Source organism: Sphaeramia orbicularis, chromosome 19 (genome assembly GCF_902148855.1).
Source record: "Sphaeramia orbicularis chromosome 19, fSphaOr1.1, whole genome shotgun sequence".
Taxonomy (NCBI): Eukaryota; Metazoa; Chordata; class Actinopteri; order Kurtiformes; family Apogonidae; genus Sphaeramia; species Sphaeramia orbicularis.
The window spans coordinates 14,968,247-14,981,423 of NC_043975.1; the positions used below are offsets into that span (position 1 = coordinate 14,968,247).

Here is a 13,177-nt window from a genome sequence, read left to right on the forward strand (position 1 = left end):
ATAAAGATTTCATATGTCAATATGTACATGTATAACATTTTGTTACTGTCATTTCCATGGATGTGTAATTTGGAATTTGAAGTGATAGTAACATATGATATATAATGTACATTATAGCAATTAATATGGTTAACACTTCATATATTTTATTGAAAAATTTAGCATAAAAATAAAGTCTCATTATTAGGACATTATGACTGTATATCAACAGCTGAAAGGTATATTTGGCATACAACATAACAGAAACATTTGGTGATAAGTTAAAATGATAAACCTCCGGTAAAGGTAAGAGAAAAAATGCTTACAAAAATCCACCACTTTTAGTATGTGCTAAGGACTAGTGGTTAGGAAAAGTCACTTTCTTGGACACATCCCATATCTGATTTGAGACTCTGTGATGAATTATTTCATTACTCACATATTTCGCTGAGAGTAACCAAAATTTAGAAGATGATTGTGTTTTCAGATTACGGTGAACCCTGCAATACTTCCTGGTTAAACACAAGAGAAGCTGCAGCTCTGAGCCAGTCAACAGTTGAAAGTGTTGTTTTTTTATTTTTTCCATTCGGGTAGAATTGGGATGAGTTTCATCAGGTTGAGAGGAAAGAAACCTTTGGCTCTGCTGCAGTATCCTCCTCTCTGACTCATCCAGCTCCGACTTCGGCTCAGCTGCTCCTCGTGTATCCAAAGAGGATGGATCTGCTCCTCCTCAGAAATGATGGGGAGAAAACAAACATCCTGCAGATATTGGACATTTTATGCCGCTCACAAATAAGGAATTATTACACAGAGAAAATGAGAAACTGGAGCAGTTTAGAGTCCCAGATATGAGTTTTTTAATGTGAGCTAGAAGAGATTTAGTTCCAAAAACGCAAACACAAAAAAGTGACAGAGGTTTCTTGTTTTATTTATATCTAGTGCTGTCAAACGATTAACATTTTTGATCACATTAATCACAGGGTTGCTGTGGATTAATTTCAATTAATCACGATTGAATATAATTCATTTTTAATCTATATTAATTGTGTTTCATTTTGCATGAGCAAACAGACTCAAGAAAGAAGGTAATATATATGCACTTAACATGTTTGTCACAAGCTGGGTGACACATTAGCCGAAGTGCGAGTAGAATCCCCGACTAATGTATGCTTCACGTTTATGTGGTATTTTAAGCTGGAAGTGCTTCAGTGAAAAGAAAACTCCTTCTGCAGAGTGTGCATAACACTTTTATGTCGGTCGACTGTTCCGTCTTGTTTTTTGTTTTGTTTTTTTGTACTCATATTTCCATCCAGAGGGACAACGTACTGTTTAGCATCTTCCATCTTTATGGTTTGGTTCGGCTGCCTGTCACTACCAGATCAACAGCCTATTTGCATATGCACGGCACTAACTCTACTTGGACAAACTGCCCAAAATGTGTTGGCAGAGATGTTCAGAGTCATGCTGCGCTGCAGATGGGTTAATTGCATTAAAATTTTTAATCAGATTAATCATGATGATGGATTAATTCATGTTAATGCGTTAATTTTTGACAACCCTATTTATATAATTTCAATTTTGACTTTTTTCATTTTTCATTTTTAGAAATGAAATGAAAGAAACAATACAGTTTTTTAGGTATATACACAAATGCAGGCTTATTTATTTGCTCTATGTTCATTTATATTATTTATTTGTATGAAGTATTGTGCATTTTAATTTCCATCTAACTATATTACACAGTTTTCTCGTAAACTAATACATTTAAGGACAGATTTACTATTGTTTTATGCCATGGCAAACCCTCATTTGGCATCCTAAGTACTGCTGTTGAGATGTTGTGAAGAGGTGCAGTGTAATTATACGTGCATTTATAGCAGTTTCTCTTTTAGAGCACAGATTCTGGATAGGAGAGTATTTAACCTGTTCAGCCCTAAACCCATTTCTCAGCCTACTAGCTGAAAATGAAATTCCCAAAATAGAGTACATTTCATGAGAAAGAAAGAGAGAAAGAAAGAGAGAAAGAAAGATAACATCTGTGAGATTGATGTTGAAGTGTCAGAATCATTATAAAAAGTACAGTTTCAGAGTAAATGCAGCAAATCTAAAAAAAAAAATCAAATAAAAAAAATAACAGTACTTTGGATGAAAGCCACCTTGAAATCACAGATTGAACAGGTTAAATTCACAGATTTGTGGCTGTCAGTTTACTGCTAATTGCACCATAAAGGCCAAATTAACCCCTTTGCGGCTTACATAAGTGTGATAGTTGTTCATGAACTGAGAGCAGGTGGAAGAAGACAGGAATTCTCCACTCATGTTCATTTATTTGAACAACAGCAGAAGGCCTTATCAGAACAGATGGACTACAAAACAGCCCACATGTTCACCTACTTTGTCCCAGATCCTGAGATCATTACTGGAAAGAACCCCTGACATAATGATAGTAATCCCCAGAAGGCTCAATAAGAAAACAAGCCAAGGTTTAACTTTCACAATAAGTTGTAAGGTTTTGTGACAGGACCACTTCAGCTCAGTCTGTTTTAATCTATTAATCTATTAATTTTCAAGCTTAGTTTCCTTGCAGTGTTTCCTCTGTATCGACCACTCAGATTTGACCACAGAGTGAATAGTGAAAGCCAGTGCTGTAGCATCCACAAATCCCTTTTCCATGCGTCTCCTTTGTGTTATGTGCTGTGTCATCTTCTTTAATTTCCTCTGTGGAATGCATCTCCCCTCCTGTACTTACCTCACTTGCAATAAGGGTTGGACATTGTGATATAAAAACATGTCAGCCACTATTTTTTTTTCATCTAACTCCTCTAGTTCTACCACAGAAAACCCCTCCCTCTGCTCTCTCTCTCTTTTGTCTGTGCTACTGTTTCCACAGAAAAACACATGCATAAAACCCCCATTTGTGTTTGTGCCATTACTGTGGTAAGCCCTGCTTTGTTGTAGACTCCCTGCACATTCAACAGGTGTGTCTATGTGCATTCTGGCTCTGCTTTCATTTACACAGGTCTTGGCAGAGTGTGAGCTGCTTGTGTCTGTGTTCAGAATTTTGTGTGTTGGTGGTAGATCACCTGCAAAAACTGGGCACTCCCTTTGGCAATTTTACTGAATTGCGTTGTTGCTCATTTTTGCTGCCAAAGTAATCTGGTGTCATCTGGTTTAATGGTTTTAAGACTCAGGGACCCCTCAAGCCATTTTGTACATTTTTTAATTTTTCTTTTTTGATTTGGTGATCATTATGTCTGTGTTCCAGCATATGGCATGGATTTCTGCAATAATCTTTCTTTTTTTTTTTTTTTTTACATTCATTGTAATCTAATATTACTTTTACAGGTCTGTTGTAAGATATAGACATGCAATGTGCACGCATGAAAGCACTGTTTTAAACTCATCACATATCAATATATTTTTTTCTTTAGTCATGAAGAAAACTATGTGATTGAAAATTTTCTTATGAACCTATTTTTCCATGGAGTTGCAAAAATATCCACTCAGCTGGACACAATGTGTTTAATATCTGAAGCAAAAACAATTCATTTACTGATATATTGAATGAAAACTATGTAATAAAAACATTTCTAATGCTGCTAATCTTTTTTTCCCCACATTTTAACATACTCTAGTATTAGTCATTACTCACTTCATGGAAATAATATGCAAAAAAAAAAAAAACAAAAACAAAACTTTTGTTTATATATAAAAAAAAAAAAACTTAATTACAGTTTAATAACAATAACAAGCAACTGATTTACACTCAAACATGTTAGTGCAGATCAGGTTTATCAAGAACAGCAAAGTTACAGTAATGACACGAATTGCAGAGATGATGCATAAGCGCCCACTGTGTTGGCTGATATGGAACTAAAACAACAAAAGCCATGAATATATCTTCCTGAGACCCAGTAAGTAAACATTTTCGCCATTTTACATTAAATACTTGCCTTAATTGGAGAAAACATGATGAAACAGTTTTTTCAGATACTTTTTGAAAAAATTTAAACAATGCCCTTTTCAGTGGAAATGTATGTATTTTTTTAAGTAAAGCTGTGAAACTCTAGTCCACTACAGAAGACAAAGATGCATTGCTGGGTCTCAGGAGGATATAAGAGCACATCTCTGAGTAGCTGTCCACTGTAGTGACCAATATGCATGAAAGGGTTAAACCAGTTCAGCTCTACTCAAAACTACAAAATATTCAACAATTTTCAGGATTTTAACCCCTTAAATGCCAATTTAAATATGTGATGACACTTGTTTTATTAAAAACTCAAGACAAAATGAGAGATATTTTCCATATAATAGATGGTGGAGGGATGTGGCATTGTTTTATATCAGACATATCAATGAATAACAACACTGATTTCATTGTATTAGTAGTTTTTGTACAGTGCTGGAGCCTCGTGGCAAAAAAATGCCTCATTGACTTACATTGGAACCAGGTTTTTTTATTTTAAGTGGCTACTGACACAGTACTGTGGCACAAAATATTGGTTTGCCTATTACCACAGAGCCAATCAGCGCCCTCGTTACATCATGTCTAGACTGGTAACTTACAGCCCGAAAAGTACCAAAGCAATCAGATAGTGAATAGGTCAGACTGTGACATAGTGGACATTTAACTCACTCGGTAATGTATTGGACTGCAACGTGGAAGATATGGTGGATTCAGTTCCTGGTTGGAGTAGCTTTTTTTTTTTTTTTTTTTTTTTTTGGCTTTAGACATTAACACAGAAAAAAAGAAGCAGATATTGATGATTATTTAATAACAGTACATGTACATTTTGGTTGAGGGATACACAGGAGTTAAATATATTATGTATTATGTATGTTAATGTGATATAATATAAACCTTCAAAACACATTGGCTTTATTAGTACTGTTACATCAGTCTAATTCTTACTCATATGTATGTGATATGTAGAAATATCCATCACATGAGATGGATTAGCTTATGTTTAAACTACAGTGAAATGTTACGTACAATTACATGCACAAATATTGAATATAGAATCATTGTAAAAAGGCTACAAACCTTGTGCAGATGCAGCGACCTGTGTGCCTTTAATAACATGACTGAATAAATAATCAATCCCAATATGGATTATCCAACTTTATCTAGAATATTGTCTATTACTAATAACAATAGTGTGTTTTTTTTTAGCCTAGCTTAGCACAAACACTGGAAGCATGGGAGCCTGCTACCCTGAAAGTCTTACTGCTTTACAGGATTTGAGGAGATGACAACAGAAGCAAACTCAAACCGATCAATAATTCAAAACGGAGGAGACAGAAACAGCTGATGTGTGATCAGCTTGCGGCTGCTGATCAGACTGAGGGCCGTCTGTGTGACATTAAGCTGCAGTGGATGTTAAAGTTCTTCATCAAACCGTCTGCTATCATTGATGTAAACGCCTCTCACACACACCGTCAGATGAATATAAAAATAACTGAAAAGGAAAATCAATCGGTTTGTGAGCAGGAGGAGTTTATTTACAGCTCAGTTGGGAGTGATATCATTAACAGCACATGTACATACAGCCTCTCTGTCTTTGTGAGGATGGTTTTCCTTATCTGTTTATCTCGGTCTGTTTTGGAATTTTATTTCTGTTATATAACATATTAAAGGTCCAGTGTGTAACATTTAGAGCAGGGGTGTCAAACTCATTTTAGTTCAGGGGCCACAGTTTGATCTCAAGTGGGTCAGTCAGATCAGTAAAATAATAGACATAATAACCTATAAATAATAATCCATATTTTTCTTTTTATTTTAGTGTGATAAAAGGATAATTACATTATGAAAATGTGAATAAGCTGAACAAACTTGTACAACTTGAAATTTATTTAGAAAAATAACTGCAATGCAATTTCAACAATATTGTGTCTCACCTTATTAACACAACTTACAGATCGCAGTGGATCTACAAATGCACATAACTTTTCGTAAGACAGTTCAGGTTCATATTTACTCAGGTTATTCACATTTTATTGTGAAAGCATAGTTTGTAAATGTAAATATTTTCATAATATAACTAACTTTAGTAGCTGGGAAAGGCTCCAGTGACCCCTGTGACCTTAGTGAGGATAAAACAAGTTCAGAAAATGAATGAATGAACTTTAATTTTCACATTAAACCAAGAAGCAAATTTGGAGTTTTCATTACTTATAGGTCATTATGGTCATTATTAAGATCAAATTGAGCTGTATGTGGCCCCTGAACTAAAACGAATTGATTTTAAATATCTTCATTTTACAAACTCATCCCATGGGCTAGACTGGACCCTATGTTAGGCTGGTTTTGACCTGTGGGTCATATGTTTGGCACCCCTGATTTAGAGGGATCCAATTACAGAAATGAAATGTAATATTCATAATTATGATTTTATAAGTATAATCACCTGAAAGTAATCACTGTGCATTCCTTTTTTGTGTGTGTTTCTCCAGTAGCTCATAACAGATTTCTACTTTTTGTGAGTTTGGACCAGAGTTGATATCCTCTTCACTAAAAATATAAGACTGGACAGACTAAACACTGGCTCTTTTCCATTTTTGAGGTCACCATAGTAACCACCATATAAGTGTCAGCCTTTTCTTACAGAGTAAAAGGCATCTTGTACTGTGGGACATCTCCTAAAAATGTCCTGCATCTGTCAGGAATAGAAAAAAGTAGTGAATTATTGAACTTCTGAACTTTTTCTGTACCAGTAATACCGTACCGTACCGTCTTCATCTGCTTATTTGGGGCAGCTTATGCGGGGGCAACAACCTCAGCATAGAAGCCCAGACAGTCCTCTCCCCAGCCACTTCCACCAGCTCTTCTGGGAAACTCCCTAGGTGTTCCCAGGCCATCTGTGAGGTGTCCAGGAGGTCTCCTCACTAGATGCCCAAACCACCTCAACTGGCTTCTCTTGACATGGAATACCAGTAATTTTTTACAGTAAAATCAGTGTCAGAACCCATTTTCAAACTCCAACACCTAAAAAACTAATGCTGATATAAGGGTGAAATGTTGTATGGCATTGACAAGGACTAATAACAATATTTTCTGAAAGTATGATGCAAAGTGGAAATGGTCAGTCAGGACTCACATGGACTCTCTGTAAATATGGTCACTTCTGGTGATGGCCAAAATGTCAGTGGATACTGTCATAGTTTATAACCAGGTTTGTATTCAGTCACTGTAAATATCAATACATTTTTGGAAAATCTGCTAAAGACCATTTAAGTGATAGAGGAAAAACGTGGTGTGGGTTAAAGTTTGATGGGTGACTGGGTTTTAACACAAGGTTCCTACACAAGTATGGAAAGTATGGAAAAGTATGGAATTTGATTTTATCTGTTTTCAGGTCTGGAAAAGTATGGAAAATGGAATGAAATTAAAGAAAATATGGAAAATGGAAAGAAATTAAAGAAACTATGGAAAGAAAGAAACAAGACTGTTACTACTGTTCTATTTTCTAAAACATAAAATTATGAATATCTAAAAAAAAGGATGGACCTATTTTTTTCTGTTTTTTTAAGGCACTTCCTAGTGCAACTAAAATGTTTGTGAGAATACATACAGTAGGCTACGCGTCCCAGAAAACATTTGGGCAGATTGACAAGTTGAATGCCCAGCCCAGGTGTCGTCAAGTTTCACTGCTACTTCGACAGATAGGTGATGTCTAGCTATTCAACATGCCTTGTATGATCGCTGGCAGAACTCATAATGGGTAGATGTAAATTCTCTGATGATTGGCTCATAAATCCCAAATATAAAGACTGGTTGGTTGGTTGGAATTTTTTTTACCAAGACATTTTGAAATTAAGGTCTGGAAAATATATGGAATTTTGACATTTCAAATGTGTAGGAACCCTGTTAACAGCTGTTTCCGCCTTCACACACAGTTGTTCATAACCACATACTTAATGTTCTAACTTTCCCAAACTTCTTATTTTAACCCCATTCATGACCTGTTCCTGAACCTAACCAAACCATAACCATGACCCTTCTGTCCTCCTGCAGGTCGAAGGAGCTGATAAAGGATGCCATACTGGACAATGACTTCATGAAGAACCTGGAGCTCTCTCAGATCCAGGAGATCGTTGACTGCATGTATCCGGTGGATTATGGGAAAGACGCTTGCATCATCAAAGAAGGGGACGTCGGCTCCCTGGTCTTTGTGATGGAAGGTGAGGGGACGGGTCACGTGATGTGGTAATGTGTCTGAATGTTTAGAACTTATACAGGGTGGGGAAGCAAAATTTACAATATTTTGAGGCAGGGATTGAAAGACAGTGTATGACCAATTAGTTTATTGAAAGTCATGAGAATTTATTTGCCACAAGAAAATTGACATAATAGAAAATGTTTTTATTCTATGTGTCCTCCTTCTTTCTCAATAACTGCCTTCACACGCTTCCTGAAACTTGCGCAAGTGTTCCTCAAATATTCGGAATAGTGACAACTTCTCCCATTCTTCTTTAACAGTATCTTCCAGACTTTCTCGTAATAGTTTTGCTCATAGTCATTCTCTTCTTTACATTATAAACAGTCTTTATGGACACTCCAACTATTTTTGAAATCTCCTTTGGTGTGACGAGTGCATTCAGCAAATCACACACTCTTTGACGTTTGCTTTCCTGATTACTCATATGGGCAAAAGTTTCTGAAAAGGTATGGATAATAGTGTTAGGTATGATTATGACATCAATATATGTTTGGTTTCAAAACAATTGACGTAGTGCCTGCTGAGAAAAAACAACTAAATGTTCATTGTAAATTTTGCTTCCCCACCCTGTAGATAAAGTGGTGGCTGAACCGATGAACTATGACACTAACAGGAAATAATAATAACAGAAAGCCTGTAAATGACACAGAAATATTCAAATTTATACAGACAGTAAGCCACCAAATGCAGACCATGTATTATGATCAAAACAAGTTTATGCAACTTTCAGTCATAACTGTCAAATCTGAACACACAAGCACCATGCACATAATTATAGATTCTGTTTAAGGCTAACTTTGAGATGATGTCTATGTCTGATGCAAATTTTTTTGGTAAATGTTGCTAAGTAATAGTTAAAAATAGAGAAGAAAGCTCCTCTTGACAGGAGAAGCCGCCTGAAAATCTTGATGTTTTTAAGTTTTCTTCAGTCTCAGAGTAATCCAGTCTTGTCTGTCCATAAATCTGTGGGTAGAAAGCAAACAGAAGCACGAATGTAGCAAGAAGAAAGCCCTGGTTTTCTGTTTCAGTGCTGCTCAGTGTCAAACAGAAGCAGTGGATTACGAAGGGCAGTCTTTACTGATCATTCTAAATGTCAGCCTTCCTCTTTAATGAGCCTGCCCTCCTGTTGCAAATACGTTTGTAGGTTAAACGATGGTTTGCGAGCCATAGTCACGTCTTCCTTAAATCATCTTTTTGTTATGTTAAAGTGACCAGATGGAGCAACGTGACTGGTGACGTGATTATGTAGGGACAGAGTCAATATGAGGAGTCGGATGAGGTCGGGGTAGAGCGCGGAATAACAAACCTCTGGACTTGTGGACTCATCTTCTATTTCCACTCAAACGCAAACATTTTCAAGGCAACATTTCTTATCCGTTCCTCCCTCTTCTCCCCTCAACGAACAAGTGGGAAAGAAAAGCTGACAAATTAGAAGTAGAGTGAGAGTAGTAACAGCAAAATAGTGGAATAAAACATTATTTACCACTGTAGGTATGTTCGAAAGCACAAATAATTACACCCAAACCTTCATATAACCTCATGAGAGGGTTGTAAATGATGCACAAGCCTCACGTCTGCTGTGATTGACAGGTCTTGTGTTAGACAAGTGGAGATGTTTCTGTATTTCCATGTTTGCTTTGCACTGATTTTGTGTCTTGGATGGATTTGCAGCACAGGAATCAGAAAGAGGAGAAGGCTGTGCCTGGAGTCACCATGGTTTTATAGTATTCTACCCGTGAGTGTGAATCTAAAGCATTATATGTGAAGGTACACACTCGCTACTAAAAGTTTGATACATAGGAATAGTCTGAACACAGGAAAACAATAGAATGTCTGCAATTACAAACACCACTGCAGACGTTTAATGAGACTAAAGTGATGATTGAGGAGGATTATTTCTTTTAAAAGTCTCCATATGGCTGGGATTAGGTTTGTTTTATTTATGTACATCCCCACAGCAGCAGCTATTCTCCTTGGGATTGTTCAGTTTGCATGGTAACAATACTGGATTCACTTCCATCACCTTATGCTAACACAATACACCATGCACATCAATACAGTAAATACAGCACAGACACCAAAGACAATGGACACAAGGACAAGCTCCTATTGAATATCACATTCGAAACAAGAAAATAACATCTCTAACAAACAGAATGCTTGTGTACTGCATATACGCCCAGAGAGTACTTGTAAATTACTGAGTTTTCTTCTTAGGTAGTGTTCTTTAAGTGTTTTTTTTACCAATACCATGTGTTTTATTTTGTTGTGTATTCCATACCACTCATGTTCTGCTCATAAGAGTTTCATTTAAGAGCTGATATCTATCCATTTTTCATGGTTTTCTTGGTAATAACCAAAATCACTTCAGTTCTTCCACCAATTTCTATGGCATTGTACTGCCAAAAACAGTCCTTTTAGGCATTCCATGTTTTTTCTGTCTGTTTTAGTCACATGATATACACAGGAGTTAGTACTTGATTGCATAACCATTGTTTTTGATGAGTTTTGATGGTCTAATAATTTTTTCCATGACTGTATCTATGTATATTACTTTTTTCATTCACAATTAAAGCTACAGGAGCCAAAATACTCCGTCTTTCTGCAGTTCTCTCATCTTAGTCCAAATAAAAGAATACAGATGATATAACAGTGGTAGATCTGGAAAAAATTGAAGGGGAGGATGCACAAGAATGTTAGGGTCCAGGGTCAGAGCCCAGGTGGGGGTTCAAGGGGGTGAAGCAAAATTAACATTATAAATGCTTCAAATCACATCAAACTGTTTTTTTTTTTTTTTTTTTTAATATACTTATTCACCAATAACCTGAATACAGTTTAACCACACTAATGTGACCACTTTTGGAACTTAAGTGCAGAGTTGGTTTTAATAAGATTGTCCTCAGCTATAGCATTGAATTCCATTGCTTTTCAAGTAGTGTAAAATTAGAAACAACAGGATACAGTAGAGGTATAGACCTATGTTTGACAACTTTGTGTGATTCACTAAGTCACTGGCTGTGTTCAAAGATGTTTGTTATTCAGTCCATGCAGTTATATACGGTAGTTCCCACTGTACAATAAAACATTACCAACCTTCTGTTGCTGCCCCTTTGTTTTTCTGCAGACCCAAATGCTGCTTGAATAGACAGTGTCTCTTCATGATTAGACTTGCGTCTAGTTTAGGTTTAACTCCTTTTACTGTATAGTCCCCCCCCACCCCCCACCCCCCAATACAAGAGATAGGTGAGCCTTGGGCTGCATAAATTTTCTATAAGTACTATATGTGAATGGATAGTTTAGTAATGCCTGGTAAGAACGCCAGCAATTTTTTCAACATGTTGTGTTCAAACAGGGGGGGCACGGCATCGAGGGCACCGGTAGGTAAACCCATTGTATAAATACTCTGATCATGGAAATATTCTGACCTTGTTTCATGTTGCTATGGAAAAGTTCACGTTTCCATACAAGTGCAAAATCATGTCCAGGTTGCTCATAAAAATTTTTAAAAAAAATCTGTTTATCAATCAGTAATTACAGTTATCAGTCCTGTATTTAACCTCCTGCCTGTCTGAAAGCACCTGTGATCAGATAAAATCATGGCCTCACGTGATAGATTTTCAACATAAATAACAGATAAGGTATAGATGCAGAAGTTTCACATCTTCTCAGACCTCTTAAATTAAAAGATGCTGAGAGGAAATATATACGCATAATTGTTGCCCAGTGCTGCTGAGAACCTGCACTGTTGCTTTAAAGGCTTATTTTTGGAGTGAAATCTGAGGAAACCAGATGGACATTTGTGGATTTAATCCTCTCTTAATGGCCAGAAAATGATAAACACAAAAATAGAGGTAGAACATTAAAATATATAATGACTTAAAATGATTTTCCAACACCAGAATATGCAGTATATGAGGTAAGTGACAAAACATTGTAATATTTTGTGCTTTATTTGACAATGTAAACAAAATGACCCTTGAAGGCAAAAATTTTCATATTGTGATAATTATAATTATTATAATACAAAATCACAGACATGATATAGTATAAAAAAAAATATACACCATAACATGTTATTTTACTGTGTAGCCTCAATTTTGATCATTTTAATGGAAAATTGTGTTGTGTCATTTTACCAGAAGGTTGTAGTGGAGGTGTTTATTCCTGAACTGCTGAAATCAATAAATATATATCCTATGCTTTATGCTTGACAGTCCTCTCTAACAATGAACTGAAGCCCTGAAGCTGCAAGTTAATCTACCACTATCTCAATCTGTTGCTATTGTGAGACATTTATGTTTTAATACATTTGTTGAGATGCAAACTAACAAACAAAGTGAGTGTCATGACTTTTGGCATGTAACGTTCCTATGATCAAACCTTAAAATGATCCTTTCCTAAACTTTTAATTGTTTTTGCACATAACTCTTACTCAAACCTTAACAATGGTGTTGTCACAACCTGGATGCAGTAGAGAGTTTATGTGTTATCTGGGTTGTGCTTGCCTTCAGGGCTGCTAATCCATAAACGTTGCTATCTGCTCTATCAGAGGTTATGGGAGTATAATATATTTGGTAGTTCAGGTTAGAGGGCTGAAAAAGTCAAGCTGTCCAGTAAATTTATTGTTACTGGCACAACAACAACAAAACAGTGAAGCATCTCTTTATTTGTGTAGTGCAGATAATATATACAGTAATATTAAAAAAGGTGAAAGTAGATTAACTAAAATGTGAATAAATAAGTGTAAAAGTAGAAAATCACTGAGTCCAAAGTACACACAGACACACTTCTGTTATGTGGTTGTGAAACGTGGCCAGACTCACTGTTTGTACGTAGTGTGTGGAGAGTATTGGAGGTGTGTGGGCTGGGGAGTTGTGTTAAAGAGTCTGACTGCTTGAGGGAAAACACTGTTGTGCATGCAAGTGTTCGGTTCTCTGATTGACCCGTATCTCCTCCCAGAGGGCAGGAGGTGGAACAGG

At 36.3% G+C, this 13,177-nt stretch overlaps 1 protein-coding gene across 1 annotated transcript in view; it reads left to right on the top strand.

Annotated features, from left to right (window-relative positions):
• The window catches only part of LOC115410805 (cGMP-dependent protein kinase 1-like), a 119,544-nt gene that overhangs the window by 16,360 nt on the left and 90,007 nt on the right, over window positions 1-13,177 (top strand). The window contains 1 exon segment of the mRNA XM_030122624.1: window positions 7,994-8,160. Coding sequence (XP_029978484.1) covers window positions 7,994-8,160 — 167 coding nt within the window.